The 13,640-nt window shown below is 45.1% G+C and overlaps 1 protein-coding gene across 2 annotated transcripts in view; it reads left to right on the forward strand.

Annotated features, from left to right (window-relative positions):
- The window catches only part of ccdc88c (coiled-coil domain containing 88C), a 65,282-nt gene that overhangs the window by 21,019 nt on the left and 30,623 nt on the right, over positions 1–13,640 (forward strand). For both annotated transcript variants that reach the window (XM_072699052.1, XM_072699053.1), the window contains exon 4: positions 11,162–11,231. In XM_072699052.1, the coding sequence (XP_072555153.1) occupies positions 11,162–11,231 (70 nt within the window). The remainder of the gene's footprint in view (positions 1–11,161; positions 11,232–13,640) is intronic.

Below are 13,640 nucleotides of genomic sequence, written 5' to 3' on the forward strand. Positions count from 1 at the left end.
TCCCAGTAGAAAGGTATTTAATCTCAGTGTTCACTGTTATTTCACCTTCATATTTACCTTCTGTGTATGTAACAGACAGATAAACTTTATTGCACATGACGCCCCCCCCCCAGTGCATTCATATGCACTTTTTTTTAAGATCGCTGTGCCAGTTACCAAGCAGTGGGGCCTCTGGGAGCTGACCAGTAACAATGGTTGCCAGGCACTCTTTGTTTTCCCAGTTACACCGTGGTTGCACAGAGACTCCTGTTCCCAGAGGTGTTGGGTTTCCCCCACCTCACCTGAAGAAGCCTGCAGCCGGGGGGAGGGGCAGGGGTGGGGGGGGGGGAGGGAATTCCATGCACGCGAGCATGTGGGATGCGCTCTTAAATACAGGGGGTCCAATTCTCATAATGCGCATTAAATGCAGTTGCATGGAGATATAAAGCTGCTCAGTACATTTTGAAAAGTCAAAATCTGACACTTGAAGTGATTTTTAACAATTGTAGTAGTAAGTAGCAAACGTATCTGGTGGACTGGGGGCGGGGGGGGGGTCAGGATTATTGGTGCATTCCATTTGAACTTAGAAGTCAGAATTCCTGAGTTCCTATTAGAAAATTTCAATGCCCCCTAAAGTTCCAACTCAGAAAGTCAGATGAACCTCTTCTACCCAGGTATTTTTATAAATGCTGCACTATATATGGATATCTATTTTGTTACGGTTTATATTTTTTAGACAATATTCATATTGCACAGTTCTAATATGAAGCTGAAAGCTGCTAATGTGAATACAGTACAGATCAGGTACAGTTAATTTTCTGAATGTGCACCATAATGGATGTTTATTTAATTTGAATTTACTTGAGAGAATATTTATCAATGTACTTTTAAGTAAGTTTTATTAGTAGGTTGCAGCAGTATTGACAGAGACAGAGGATACCGGTACCCCCCTAGTACTTATATAAAGTTTATTAGCTCTCATGTCTTGTTTGTACTTCATTAAATTGACAATTGACACACAGTTCTGTCCAACCTCTATCTGGACGTGTTGCTACGGTGTCTGTATGCACAGAATACCACATAATGCATTATTATTAACTGGACTTGGCAATAATGACTAACAGTAAACCTGACTGGAACTGGGGCCTTTTTCAGAAAGTAGGATTTCTTGCTTAGCCAGATAACTTGTCGGATTTAAGGTAGCCTGGGCTAAATGTAAGTGAACAAAGATAAAGGGCAATTAAACTGGGCTACCTTAAATCCAACGAGTTATCTGGCTAAGCAAGAAATCCTGCTGTTTGAAACGGGTCCCAGGCATCTGTAAATGACTGTCTGACTTGTCAGTTAACTCGGGTGTGACATCATTCCCGGCTCTGACTTCCGATCTCTCAGAACAATGGAACGCGGCATATCACTGAATGTGTGCTCATGTCTGTCTGCACTGGGAGCGGCTGCTTCGTCACCAGTGCTCTCCTGCTCTCCTCCCACCTTCAGAGTGCCTGGATGTCACCCCCGACCTCCCCCCCCCACTTTCAGGAAACCCCCACCCCCCACCAAGCCTTAGACTGTAGCCGTGGGAAAGTCAAAAACAAAGCCTCCCCAGCTTTCATTTAATTCCCCTTCGTTTCCCCCCCATTCCTGTGACCTAGATAGCAGAGTGCGTTTGGGCGTTCTGCACCTTCCTCACTCTCACCCCTATTGGCAGCCATTGGTCTAGGGGATCCTGTATGAATCTGCTTCCTTTTGACGGCATGGGTTGGCATTAGGGCTGCAACAACTAATCGATTTAATCGATTAAAATCGATTATTAAAATAGTTGCAAACTAATTTAATAATCGATTAGTTGGGTCTACGTTATTATACACATAAGTACAGTGGCAACCTCCTAATTTGGGAGCAGTAAGCTAACCAAAGCCGCGGTGGCAGTAATGCACATAAACCGATGCCGACCGCCATAAAAGAAAAAAGTAAATGCACATAAACGCCATTTACGCACCTTTTAAATTTACAAAACAGCTTTTACTCACCTTTTTTAAGATCACTAATGTTAATGATATAGTTACCCACCGTTTTTACTGCTGTGCATATAGTTTACCCACCTTAAATTTCTTGTTACCACTACACCACTGCTTCATTTCTTCACGATAGAAATTTATAGTAATATCAAATGTTGTAGTACTCAAGACCAGTTTTTGAAGGTCTCGATCTTGTCTTTGAAGCAGCCGTATTTGTACTCGTTCTTGTCAAGGACTCGGGATTTTATTTCGAGACCATAACTCTGAGAATATTCTTATTAATGAGCCGTTTACTGTCGGATTGGATAACTAATAACTGCAACCAATGGCGTTACTGCCGGCCGCGTTACCCGCCCCGTCCCTTCACACACGCACATGTGTTTAAATGAACGCAGGGGAAGTCGTGGTTGTCAACACAATCAGCTATTATGGGGCTAGAAATGCGGCTACATACAGTATACCACAACGTGTTTACCCTACCATTCTATTAGGTGGGCGCCCCAAGTTAATTTTATTTAATTTCATTTTCTATATAGCTCCAGATCGCAACAGAAGTCATTTAAGGCTACCTTTCCGATAGAACAGGTTTATATCTTGTCCTTTTATTAAACAAACTAAATAGCCTTATGTTATTTATCTTATTTACAGTTCATCACTGTAGTATGCTGAAACAACCGGACACGTTTTCAAACAAAATTTGCCGCCTGCCGTTCACGGGTTTTTCGTCACCAATCGTCTTATTTGCGTTGCTCAGTAATTTTTAGCGTAAGATGCGGAAAAGGCTTTTTCTTCGCAATAAATGTTTACTTTATTTGTGCGTAATAAATGCAGACAGACTCGCTGGCGTGCTCTCTCCCCCTGTCATATATGTGTATCAACATTAAATAACATTAGACAATTATTTAATAATATTCTTAGTAGCAGCAGCGGTAGTCTGTGCTTTTACATTGAAAAACTGGAGTACTGAATACATTATCTAAAGCACCATGCTGGTTGCTCTTTATAAAACAAGATTTTGTGTATTTCATTACGTTGATTCAGCTGCTACAAATTATTAATTTTTTTTGTATACTCTTAATGTAGCATACATTTGTTTTTTATGTGAGTTGCTGGAAACAACTTTTGTACAAAGACAGACTGGGTTATTAAAAATTGCTGGAAATCAAATTGTTTTTTGCCCCCCCCCCATGCGACTAATCGATTAATCGAAAAAATAATCGACAGATTAATCGATTATCAAAATAATCGTTAGTTGCAGCCCTAGTTGGCATGCAGTGATTTTAAGGTTGTGTTCCGCCACACTATGGCAGTCACTGGGTAACACTGGGATCCTGTATGAATCTGCCTCCTTTTGACGGCATGGGTTGGCATGCAGTGATTTTAAGACTGTGTTCCGCCACACTATGGCAGTCACTGGGTAACACTGGGATCCTGTATGAATCTGCCTCCTTTTGATGGCATGGGTTGGCATGCAGTGATTTTAAGGCTGTGTTCCGCCACACTATGGCAGTCACTGGGTAACACTGGGATCCTGTATGAATCTGCCTCCTTTTGACGGCATGGGTTGGCATGCAGTGATTTTAAGGCTGTGTTCCGCCACACTATGGCAGTCACTGGGTAACACTGGGATCCTGTATGAATCTGCCTCCTTTTGACGGCATGGGTTGGCATGCAGTGATTTTAAGGCTGTGTTCCGCCACACTATGGCAGTCACTGGGTAACACTGGGATCCTGTATGAATCTGCCTCCTTTTGACGGCATGGGTTGGCATGCAGTGATTTTAAGGCTGTGTTCCGCCACACTATGGCAGTCACTGGGTAACACTGGGATCCTGTATGAATCTGCCTCCTTTTGACGGCATGGGTTGGCATGCAGTGATTTTAAGACTGTGTTCCGCCACACTATGGCAGTCACTGGGTAACACTGGGATCCTGTATGAATCTGCCTCCTTTTGACGGCATGGGTTGGCATGCAGTGATTTTAAGACTGTGTTCCGCCACACTATGGCAGTCACTGGGTAACACTGGGATTCTGTTCGGTGGTTTTCATGGTGCGTGCCGTTATGTGGACTCTTCTGCTGAGAGTTTCGGACGGATATGCAGTACCAGAAAAACACCTCTTTATGCCGCGTCCGCTGCATTACATTGTTGACAGTGTCATGCAGACAGTCCATAATGATAAATATTTCAAATTATTTGTGTCCTTTGTCATGATAAAACTCTTCATTGTGTGTTATGTTCGCCTCTTTTTTGTGTACGTTTTAAAAAGCTAGTTACTGTCCTGCCAGTCCTTTGCCTGTTAGTGTGGGTCATAGCGTGGGCCGGTTGAATGTAAGAAACATGGTATTGTCTGTGCGTCCATTCATTTCTGAAAACTGTTTATCCAAGGCTGTGATACGTACATCTCAGGACAAAAGCTGGTACAAACCATACTGGAGATGATATGTGTCGGCAGACCTGTATGTTCCTAGGATCTGAAGACATCTGGGGCTTAGCTCAGAGTGGGGTGAGTCTTAATCATTTATTTGCTTTACTTTTTGAGTCATCTGTTTGACCAGCCAATCCTCTGCCAGTGGTTGTTGCTGGAGATTCCATGTCTGTGTTCGTAAATGTGCCAACAATGGGTGTGGCTTAATTAGCCAGTTCTTCTAATTAATAGGTGTGTCTACATACTCTTGGCCATATATTGCACCATAAAGTAGATAGATAGACATATCAAAGGGCTTGACCGATTAGCTTTTATGAGATGGGTTGAGACTGATATAAAACACGGAAGTATATCTCCTAACAGTCTTCCCAAAAATAAAAAAACATGAAGCTGGTCTCTGTTTACCAGTTCATAAGACCAGTTGTACCTCTTCTTTTGTTGAAGCTGAAGCAGACTTGGAGGTGAAAGAAATGGTATGTTAGTGCGACTGTGCTCATAAAAGAATAAGCTCCAGGGATTCATAATGAACACATACAGTCTCATCATGTGCGATTAACCTTATTCTGCTGTAGGTTCAGACCTTGTGAAATTAGCTTCTGGATCTGACATGGCTGCTCTTCTCTATGCTGCAGAGAGGCTGTCTGGGGGGTGGTATTTGTCCCCTCTATGATGATGGGAGGAAGGCCATGACTCCCCCCTTTTTGGGAGTCACTCAAGCATATTTGACATTGCAGTCTGTTGCTGAGGATGCGTGTCCCTTGGGCGTCTTGTGAAATATACATTAACGTGGACAGCAGCCGCTGTGAAGGGCGTTTCGATTCCCTGTGAAATGCTTCAAAATACTTGATTTACATGCAGCATTAATTCCCAATAAATAAATGATATCTTTGCCATTTGCGGGGGTGCCACAAGAGATTTTGGCCACCATAAAAGTATCATATTGGGCTCCCAACCCAGACGTGCTCCAGATTTTTTTAGGAATCATCCTAACCCCCCCTCCCCCACCCCTTGTAATACCCTCTGGCCATTTGCAAAAGTACTTGTACTGTGCATTACTATGTGCACTGTGCATTATAAGCCATCATTCCCACATTTGACACGCACAATGCTGGGAGCAAAGGTTGGGGTTCGAGCTCAGGGGTAGGACACTCTTGGAGTTTTTTTTTTTTTTTTTTTGGGGGGGGGGGGGGGGAGGTTTATGGGCCTTGCTCAGCCCAGTGGCGATGTGCCTATCCCACCGAGCCTTGATCCAGCGACATTCTGGTTACAGGCACAGCGGTCGACCCACTGAACCACACACACCAGCCTTTGTTGCTTCCTGTGCTACATAATAAAGCTGAAAAATGAAGGTTTTAAATACCGGCTCAGTCAGGCCCGCACTAATAAAGCCCTCGTCCGGGTTGCTTTGATGGGAACCCCCTGCCGCGCCCCCCCCCCTGTTCTGCGTCTGCTCTCCAGATCGCTAAGTGGGTGATGATAAGGCCCTGATGCCGGGTGCTTGATCCCATGTGGCCCTCCTGCTTACGGTGTGCTTTTCCCCGCTTTTATGGCCATATGCTTTGCCGGAAGGCACCAGAACGTGTCCCGTTACCCTTTTGAAAGCAAAAAATTAACGCCTGGTTTTGAGCTTCTGACTGCACATCAGGCCGGACTGGCAGGTGGTGCACGGGTGTTCATCAGCTTCAGCTCTTAGGGTAGAAGCAATAAATCCATTGAGAGGCCTCTTCTCTTGAATATCGCGAAACATCATCTTCCCTCCATTCCGGATGTTTTCACAAACCCCATCAGTATTTTCGGTGGCTGCTGTTGGTTTCTGAGATTTCCCAGATTCGGTCTCTCTGACTCCTCTCTTTAGAGGCTGCTGTTGGTTTCTGAGATTCCCCAGATTCGGTCTCTCTGACTCCTCTCTTTAGAGGCTGCTGCTTTATGTCTTGAAATGTGAGCCGCCTGTGGATCCTCTGTTTCCTCTGGAGCCTATTTGACAACCTTTGTGGTCAATCCCAGCTAGGAACTTGGGGGTCCACAGACAATCTGACAAAGCTGAACAGCTTATGAAGACGATTGTTCTGCAAAACTTTCTGGTGATGAAGTTTGGACACTGACAGCTAGATCATATCATTTATATTTTTACACTTTACGCTTTAACAGTAGGACTGTCAAAGTTAACGCCTTACACTTAATTTTAAAAAGCATAACATTATTACTGTGCTTCATTTCATCATAAAAATGTTGACAGACTCTTCAGTGGCTAAATATCATTGGCTAAATATCATATTTTGTGTTATTTGAAGGCTTAAGTGCCCTTTCAGTGGTTGTCAGGCTTTTGTTTCTAGAGTCATTTGTCAAATAGGTTTTGGATTGATTTTGTTTTCCTAACGACTCAGCTACTGTTTTGAGAGCAATGTCATAAACTGAGGATGAAGTCTGTTGCTGGATATAGTGTTTACAGTTGCTTTATTTTTGACCCCTGCAGTACAGATATGGGCAAAATGTATTAATGTCTTTATTTTTGGATTTCTGTTTGGAGTATTCTGAATGGTTGTAGTTGTATATTTGTTTTAATAAGTGTTCACGACCTATAACATTTGATTGCGACTTACAACTGAACATTCATCCTGCTTCTTAGAAAATACCAAGATTTGTGTTTTTGTAAAATTCGAGTTCTTGGTGAGTATTTTGGCCCCTGGGTGTGTGATCACAGTGCCAAAGGCCTTGGAGCCTGTGTGACATTTAAGGTGACATATACTGACACATAGGCCTGTAGTTCTTTAAGCTTCAGCGGCATTTGCAGGATTTTTGCCTTACAAAGGAAAGTCATTTAAATCTCCCCTAGTAACACTGAACAAATGCTGCACAAAGAATTAGACCGACTTTGGGAAAAACAGCCACTTACTACCCATTCTCTGTCAGTGCTGTGGGGTTACTGCCTCACCGGCTGGTGGTCTACAGATCAGCTTCTCATAGACCTCTTTGCGTCACCGGCTGGTGATCTACAGATCAGCTTCTCATAGACCTCTCTGCGTCACCGGCTGGTGGTCTACAGATCAGCTTCTCATAGGCCTCTCTGCGTCACCGGCTGGTGATCTACAGATCAGCTTCTCATAGACCTCTCTGCCTCACCGGCTGGTGGTCTACAGATCAGCTTCTCATAGGCCTCTCTGCGTCACCGGCTGGTGATCTACAGATCAGCTTCTCATAGACCTCTCTGCCTCACCGGCTGGTGGTCTACAGATCAGCTTCTCATAGACCTCTCTGCGTCACCGACTGGTGGTCTACAGATCAGCCTCTCATAGACCTCTCTGCGTCACCGGCTGGTGGTCTACAGATCAGCTTCTCATAGACCTCTCTGCCTCACCGGCTGGTGGTCTACAGATCAGCTTCTCATAGGCCTCTCTGCGTCACCGGCTGGTGGTCTACAGATCAGCTTCTCATAGACCTCTCTGCGTCACCGACTGGTGGTCTACAGATGAGCCTCTCATAGACCGCTCTGCGCCACCGACTGCTGCTCTGTGTGATGTCCGAGGCCCCTGTCTCCTGCCCTTTTCTCCAGCTAAGGACGACTCTGCTGCAATCCAGACATTAATACACTAAATTTGCACCTCACTGTGTCCCCTCAGTGGGCAGTGGTGGCTTGATGGTTAGGAAAGCGCACTTGTAATTGAAAGATTGCAGGTTCGAATCCCCGACCAGCGAGGCACTACTGAGGTACCCTGAGTAAGTTACCGCCCCCAAGCACTGCTCCCTGGGCGCTGAATTAGCTGCCTCCTGCTATGTCACATTGTCACATACGGGTTAAATGACACCTTTCGTTGTTGTGCACTGTGTGCTGTGGTGTGTCCACAATGAGCACTGATCACCAAATTCTAAAATTCTAAATTCTCATGGCACTGAAGTGCTTTTCTTCTGCATGTCCTTAGGGTCCCTGAAGCTGCTGGTTTTGTCTCACATCTACATGTCTGTAGATCCAGCTGGATAAATGGTCATCATCTCCATTTATTGTGATACATGAACTTGCTGGGGTGCTACTTTTCCTGAAGCTTCTCTGATAATGACAGCGACTCCTATGCTTTGCAAACGTAATAATGCTTTTGAGAAAACACCTCCACCACGTGACCGTAGTGCGACAAAGCAAACGGTCTCCAAATTAAAAAAAATTAATCCGCGATGAGAGGAAATCAATTAAGCCATCGGTCTTTGAATATTCAGCCTAACTGCACTGTGAAATCAAAAATAGATACTGTATGTTACATCTTCAGAGTGATGTGCTGATCGCTGCTTTTGTGTTTGTTTCTCAGTCAAGCTGAAACGGCAGAAAAGGTCCAGTCATGATGCACCCTGGACTGGATGCCAGTCCATCGCTGGGCACTTACACACAATGGGCAATTTAGAGGCGCCAGTTAGCCTGGCTGTTTGTTTCTGGCTTGTTCAACACGGGGCGAACACGCAAACTCCACACGCAGAGCAGAGGCAGGATTTGAACCCCCAGTTCTGGGCGCAGGAGCCCGCAGTGCTGACCAATAAGCTACCTGGCAGGACAACCGCTTCAACAAATGATCCAATGATCTAATGAGTTTAGGGCAAATATGGTTGTTTTTCCTGGAGCTAAGAAGATCATAATAACTTGGGCGACTGTTCTGAATGGTGCTATATAAAAATAAATGAATTGAATTAGATACTGTATGAAGGTTATAAAAGCTGCATTTCTGTGCCTGTACCTTCAAGTTTAAGAGCTCCAGTTTTTCCGTTCTTCCTGTACAAATTTGGTTAAAAAGGTGGTTGCAGTCCAACAATCGCTTTTCATTGTTTAGCATCATTAGAGGGTGGATTTTACCTCCAGAAACGATTAGGCTGGACTCAACAACAAGTTATAATTGAACACTCATGCCTTATATATGCCCCACCCACTTTACTTGGACTATGCTACATGCCTGTTCTTTTTTTCTTCAGATCTTTTTTGCCCTTTCTTTTTTAGTATCTGTTATTCTCTTTTATTTGTTTATTTCCATTACTATTTTTTATGATGGATCCGACCGCCTTGCATTTCACTGCAGGTTTTAGTCTTGCTATTCATCACCTTGTATGTGACAAATAAAAAGGTCCCTGAATCCTTGGCTAACCCAGGTGTGCTGCTATATGTTATTGTGGGAGAGGGGCAGGTATTTTTTGGGAAAGCAGAAGATAAAGTGGATGATGTCATGGTCTTGGTATTACTGCTCCAGAATAACCCCCCCGTTTGACATGTTGGTGAAACCCACCTTTGTCCTCATAAAAAATGGAGCCCCCTGCTCTTTGTGTTTCGGGATGTGTTTTCACGGAGTGGGGGTGTATATCACTGGAGACGGCAGAGGGCCATCGGTATCCTCCCCGCCATAAATAAAAGATGACGGCAGTGCAGCTGCCGGTTCACCTGAGCGGGGGCCGCTCCGGTGGGACGTCGGCTCTGCACAGGTGGCCCCCGGTGTGTGTGGGGTCCCGAGAGCCCGAGGCTGGGTGACCTATATCCTCGGGTTATTCTCCAATGGCGAGCCGGCAGTAATGTGACCCCGCCAGCGCCTCTGAGTTCCTGCTTTAAGTTCACGCCTCAGCTTCTGATCTGCCTCTCGCGCTTCATTTTTTACGTTGTGTAATCCGATCATATTCAGGTGTAATTCGGTTCAAAGGGACCAGTTGGCCGTCTGTCGTGTATTTCACTCTACTTATGTTGTACGGCGTGATGAAGCAGACAGAGGTATCATCTTACGGTCACGGTGCCCGAATGTATTCGCTGTGTTTCTGTATCAGCATCTTCCAGTGTGCAGTAGTACCTGTTTAATGCCTGAATATCTTGTTGTTCTTGTTGATGATGATGATGAAGGATGATGATGGATGATGGTAAAAGAATGAAGGTGTACACTTAAGGAGGAAGGATTCCGTTGTAGTAACTTTTGAGCAAACCTGTATTTTGCTATTTTCATTGATACATTTTAAGCCACTTAAATCATGAGCTCAGCAGCCAAGCTATTATTTTAATTGAGAGAGACAGAAATGATTTAATTTTATGGGATAGCAAATAGCATGTTATTCTTTTAACGAAACATGAGTCAAGCCCCCAGTAGACAGAATGGTGTTTTATAGCCATTAAAAACCAGGTGCTTTAAGGTAATTTTGAATATACTTTTTGGACGTGGAGACCTTTGGTCCAAATACGTTTTACAGTCGGCCCATGTGGTGTGAATAATGATAGATGTCACTCCTGAAGTTCAACATCTTTATTTTGGACTGCTTTGTGCTTTGTGTGTGTCTTTAATGTGGCGTGTGTGTGTGTGTGTGTGCATGCGTGTTTGGAAACAGGGGACCTGTGGTTCCCAGATGTGTTCGTTCTTGTCTGCTTGATGCTGCGCCGGTTTCTGGGTGTTTAATCACGTTTCTCTTTAGGTTATTTGTGGCTGTGGCTGGAGCGGCTTGTGCAGTGATGCAGTTTGGCCTCCCTTTCTCTGAACATTCCCTTTGCAAATGAGAAGGTGTCAGTCCTTGTCAAGCTTTCCTGTCTCCCTGTGTGCTAATCTAGTGTCTTTTACCATCATGGTCTCCAGTGTTTGTTCTGCTCTGTCTGTCTCTGAGAGTCCATGTGTGAGAGCGAAGCGCTATGCTACAGCTGGTCTCTTACTGGGTTTAAAAAACATGCTGTGACCATACTGGTCCAGAAGCCGGCGTCCGCTACAGTCCGCCTAACCGGCATCGTTCCCGTCCTTCTGTTTCAGGAGAATCTGCAGCAGCTTATTGTCATGAACCTGCCCAACGTGCTGGCCATCAGCAAGGACCCCCTGTCAGGTAGACCTGCCAACCTTATTTATGTTCAGCTGCAGGAAACGGTGGAAGGATATAATTGTGCCGCAGGGTCAGGGTGTGACGTACATACAAAGCAGGCTGCACATGAGACCACACCTGGGGTGATACCATGTGACAGGGGCAGCTTTACAATAAGGCTACTTGTATAAAGAGTTTATGAATGGTTTATAATCTGGTTATTAATTAGGTTGAAACACAGCACTGTAAATAATTAACAGACTATTTTAAACAAGTTATAACACCGTTTTCTTTTTATTAATGAGTTACTACCATTTACAAGTGGCAAATGGGAGCCTTATTGTGAAGTGGTGCCAATAAATTAGATACACAAAAAACAGTAGTCAGTCAATCCATCCATCCATCCATCATCTAACTGGTTATACTGGTAAGGATCACAACTAACAAGTCTTGTATAAAGAGTCACAGAGTACTCAACTGATAGGCTGAAACAAAAGATCTTAGTCTGGATTTTTACTTTCTGGATCTGAATTACCCTGGTCTCTGGTAGAGAAATATAAAAATAAATATGTTGTAACATAAATATAGTTACGTTTAATCATGGGGTGCAAATGACATTGACAGTGGAATCTAAAAATAAATATAAATATGTAGCAGTATATATGAAAATGTATATATATTCCTATATATATCTACACGTGCCCATGGGGTGCAGTAAAGGGGCTGGAGGGGTTCAAATGATGTTTACCAAGCTATGAAGGAGGTAGCGGGGGTGGCAGGGCCCTGGGGAACCTGCCGGCCTGAAGGAAGAGAGTCGGTGGCAGCGGTGGGAGGGGTCATCCAGGGGGCGGGAGGCCGGGTGAGCGACTGAGACACAGCAGTGACACGGCAGTGACACAGCTGGAATGGCGCTTGAGAAGGATGGCGAGCGGCTGAGGCCAGTGAGGTGCACACCAGCAGATTCGATCATCAAAGGAATGTGTTTAACCGGCTTGTTTATGTTAAAGGACGGTGGTCACCAAGATGGCGATCAATTACTGATTTATTGTTCAGTCATTTTCTCTTCTGATTGAGCCCTCTGAGCGTCTGGGGCTTGGGAATGTGCTCAGGAAGGATGCGTGCCTCGTCACCCCTTACTGGGGGCAGGAAGAGGGAGCGGCAGGAAACACTTAGCTGTAGCAAATATTGCTGATTCTACAGTCTGGAGCCAGTGCAGTCGAAGGCCAGTGCAGTCGAAGGCCAGTGCAGTCGAAGGCCAGTGCAGTCGAAGGCCAGTGCAGTCGAAGGCCAGTGCAGTCGAAGGCTGCGATCGTCCTCGTCTGCGGCGCCTTCTTGTGGTGGCTCCCGTGCAACTTTGCTTGCATCTGCATCATCATATGGATGCAACCAACCCCAGGGTCTCTCAAGGGTGAAAACAGGAGTATGTCACACGCCTCACCTGATCTACAGAAGGTGAGGCATAGCTGGCCACAGGCACAAGACACAAACAAGAAACAAAAGCGTAAATGAAGTTGTGTCAGGGAAAACAAAAGGCCGGGTTTTTTCATTCCGGCTTGAAGGATGTAGCTGCTTCACGCGAACATTTGAGGAACGTAGCATTTGTCTGGATGAAGTGTTTTTAATCCAAGCTCACTCTCTCCCATTTTAAGGCCACAAGATTGTTGGGAGTCCGGCTGAATCTCAGCCCGGCTCTTTTCCGACTGCACTGTCGGTATATTGAAGTCCCCGGGACGCCTGACCCACGGGGCACGTCCCCCCCTTTGTGTTCAGTAGCGTGCTTCCATTCGTATCGCATGGCGTTTGGGATCCAGCCAACATTTTCGCTTTGCATGTTCCTTCCTGTCAGTATGAGGGAATACATTTATCAGAATCACACAGTTGACGTTTTCTTACCCTGAGCGATCCTGATGATCTAAGATTTGAGATGAATAAAAACATTTTTTTTTCTCCCGCTCTGAACATCACTAATAATAGCTGCGGCGAGAATGTTGGTATGTAAATTGATCCCAGCTTTCCGTATAGGTTAGCTGGTGTTTTGTCTAATGCGGTGAGTATGTGTAGACACCCCTATGACGCCCGCATTCCGTTCAGGGTGGTCACATTGAGGTCTGTAGCCATATCGTAATGCAGACCAACAAGGCGTTATGTGGCTGCAAATGGTCATTTGGGATTAGTTGGTGTGCGGGGGCAGGCTTGTTGTTTCTGGGGCCCAATCGAAAAGTCACTTCAGGGCCCTCTGCCCCTGTAGTGTAGTGAGTGTTTGTGGCCAACAGGGGACCCCGCAACACAAATACATGGTTTGAATGGTGGTAAACGCCACCTCTGCTGTCACCCCTGAAATGTAGCTTCTGGTTTTGGGCTTCTCTTGTTAGCCAGTATTTCTGATAGCTGCCCCCCCCCCCCTTAAATTCTGCATTTTCCTGTTTTGTCCGA

Source organism: Paramormyrops kingsleyae, chromosome 14, assembly GCF_048594095.1.
Source record: "Paramormyrops kingsleyae isolate MSU_618 chromosome 14, PKINGS_0.4, whole genome shotgun sequence".
In the NCBI taxonomy this organism is placed as follows: Eukaryota; Metazoa; Chordata; class Actinopteri; order Osteoglossiformes; family Mormyridae; genus Paramormyrops; species Paramormyrops kingsleyae.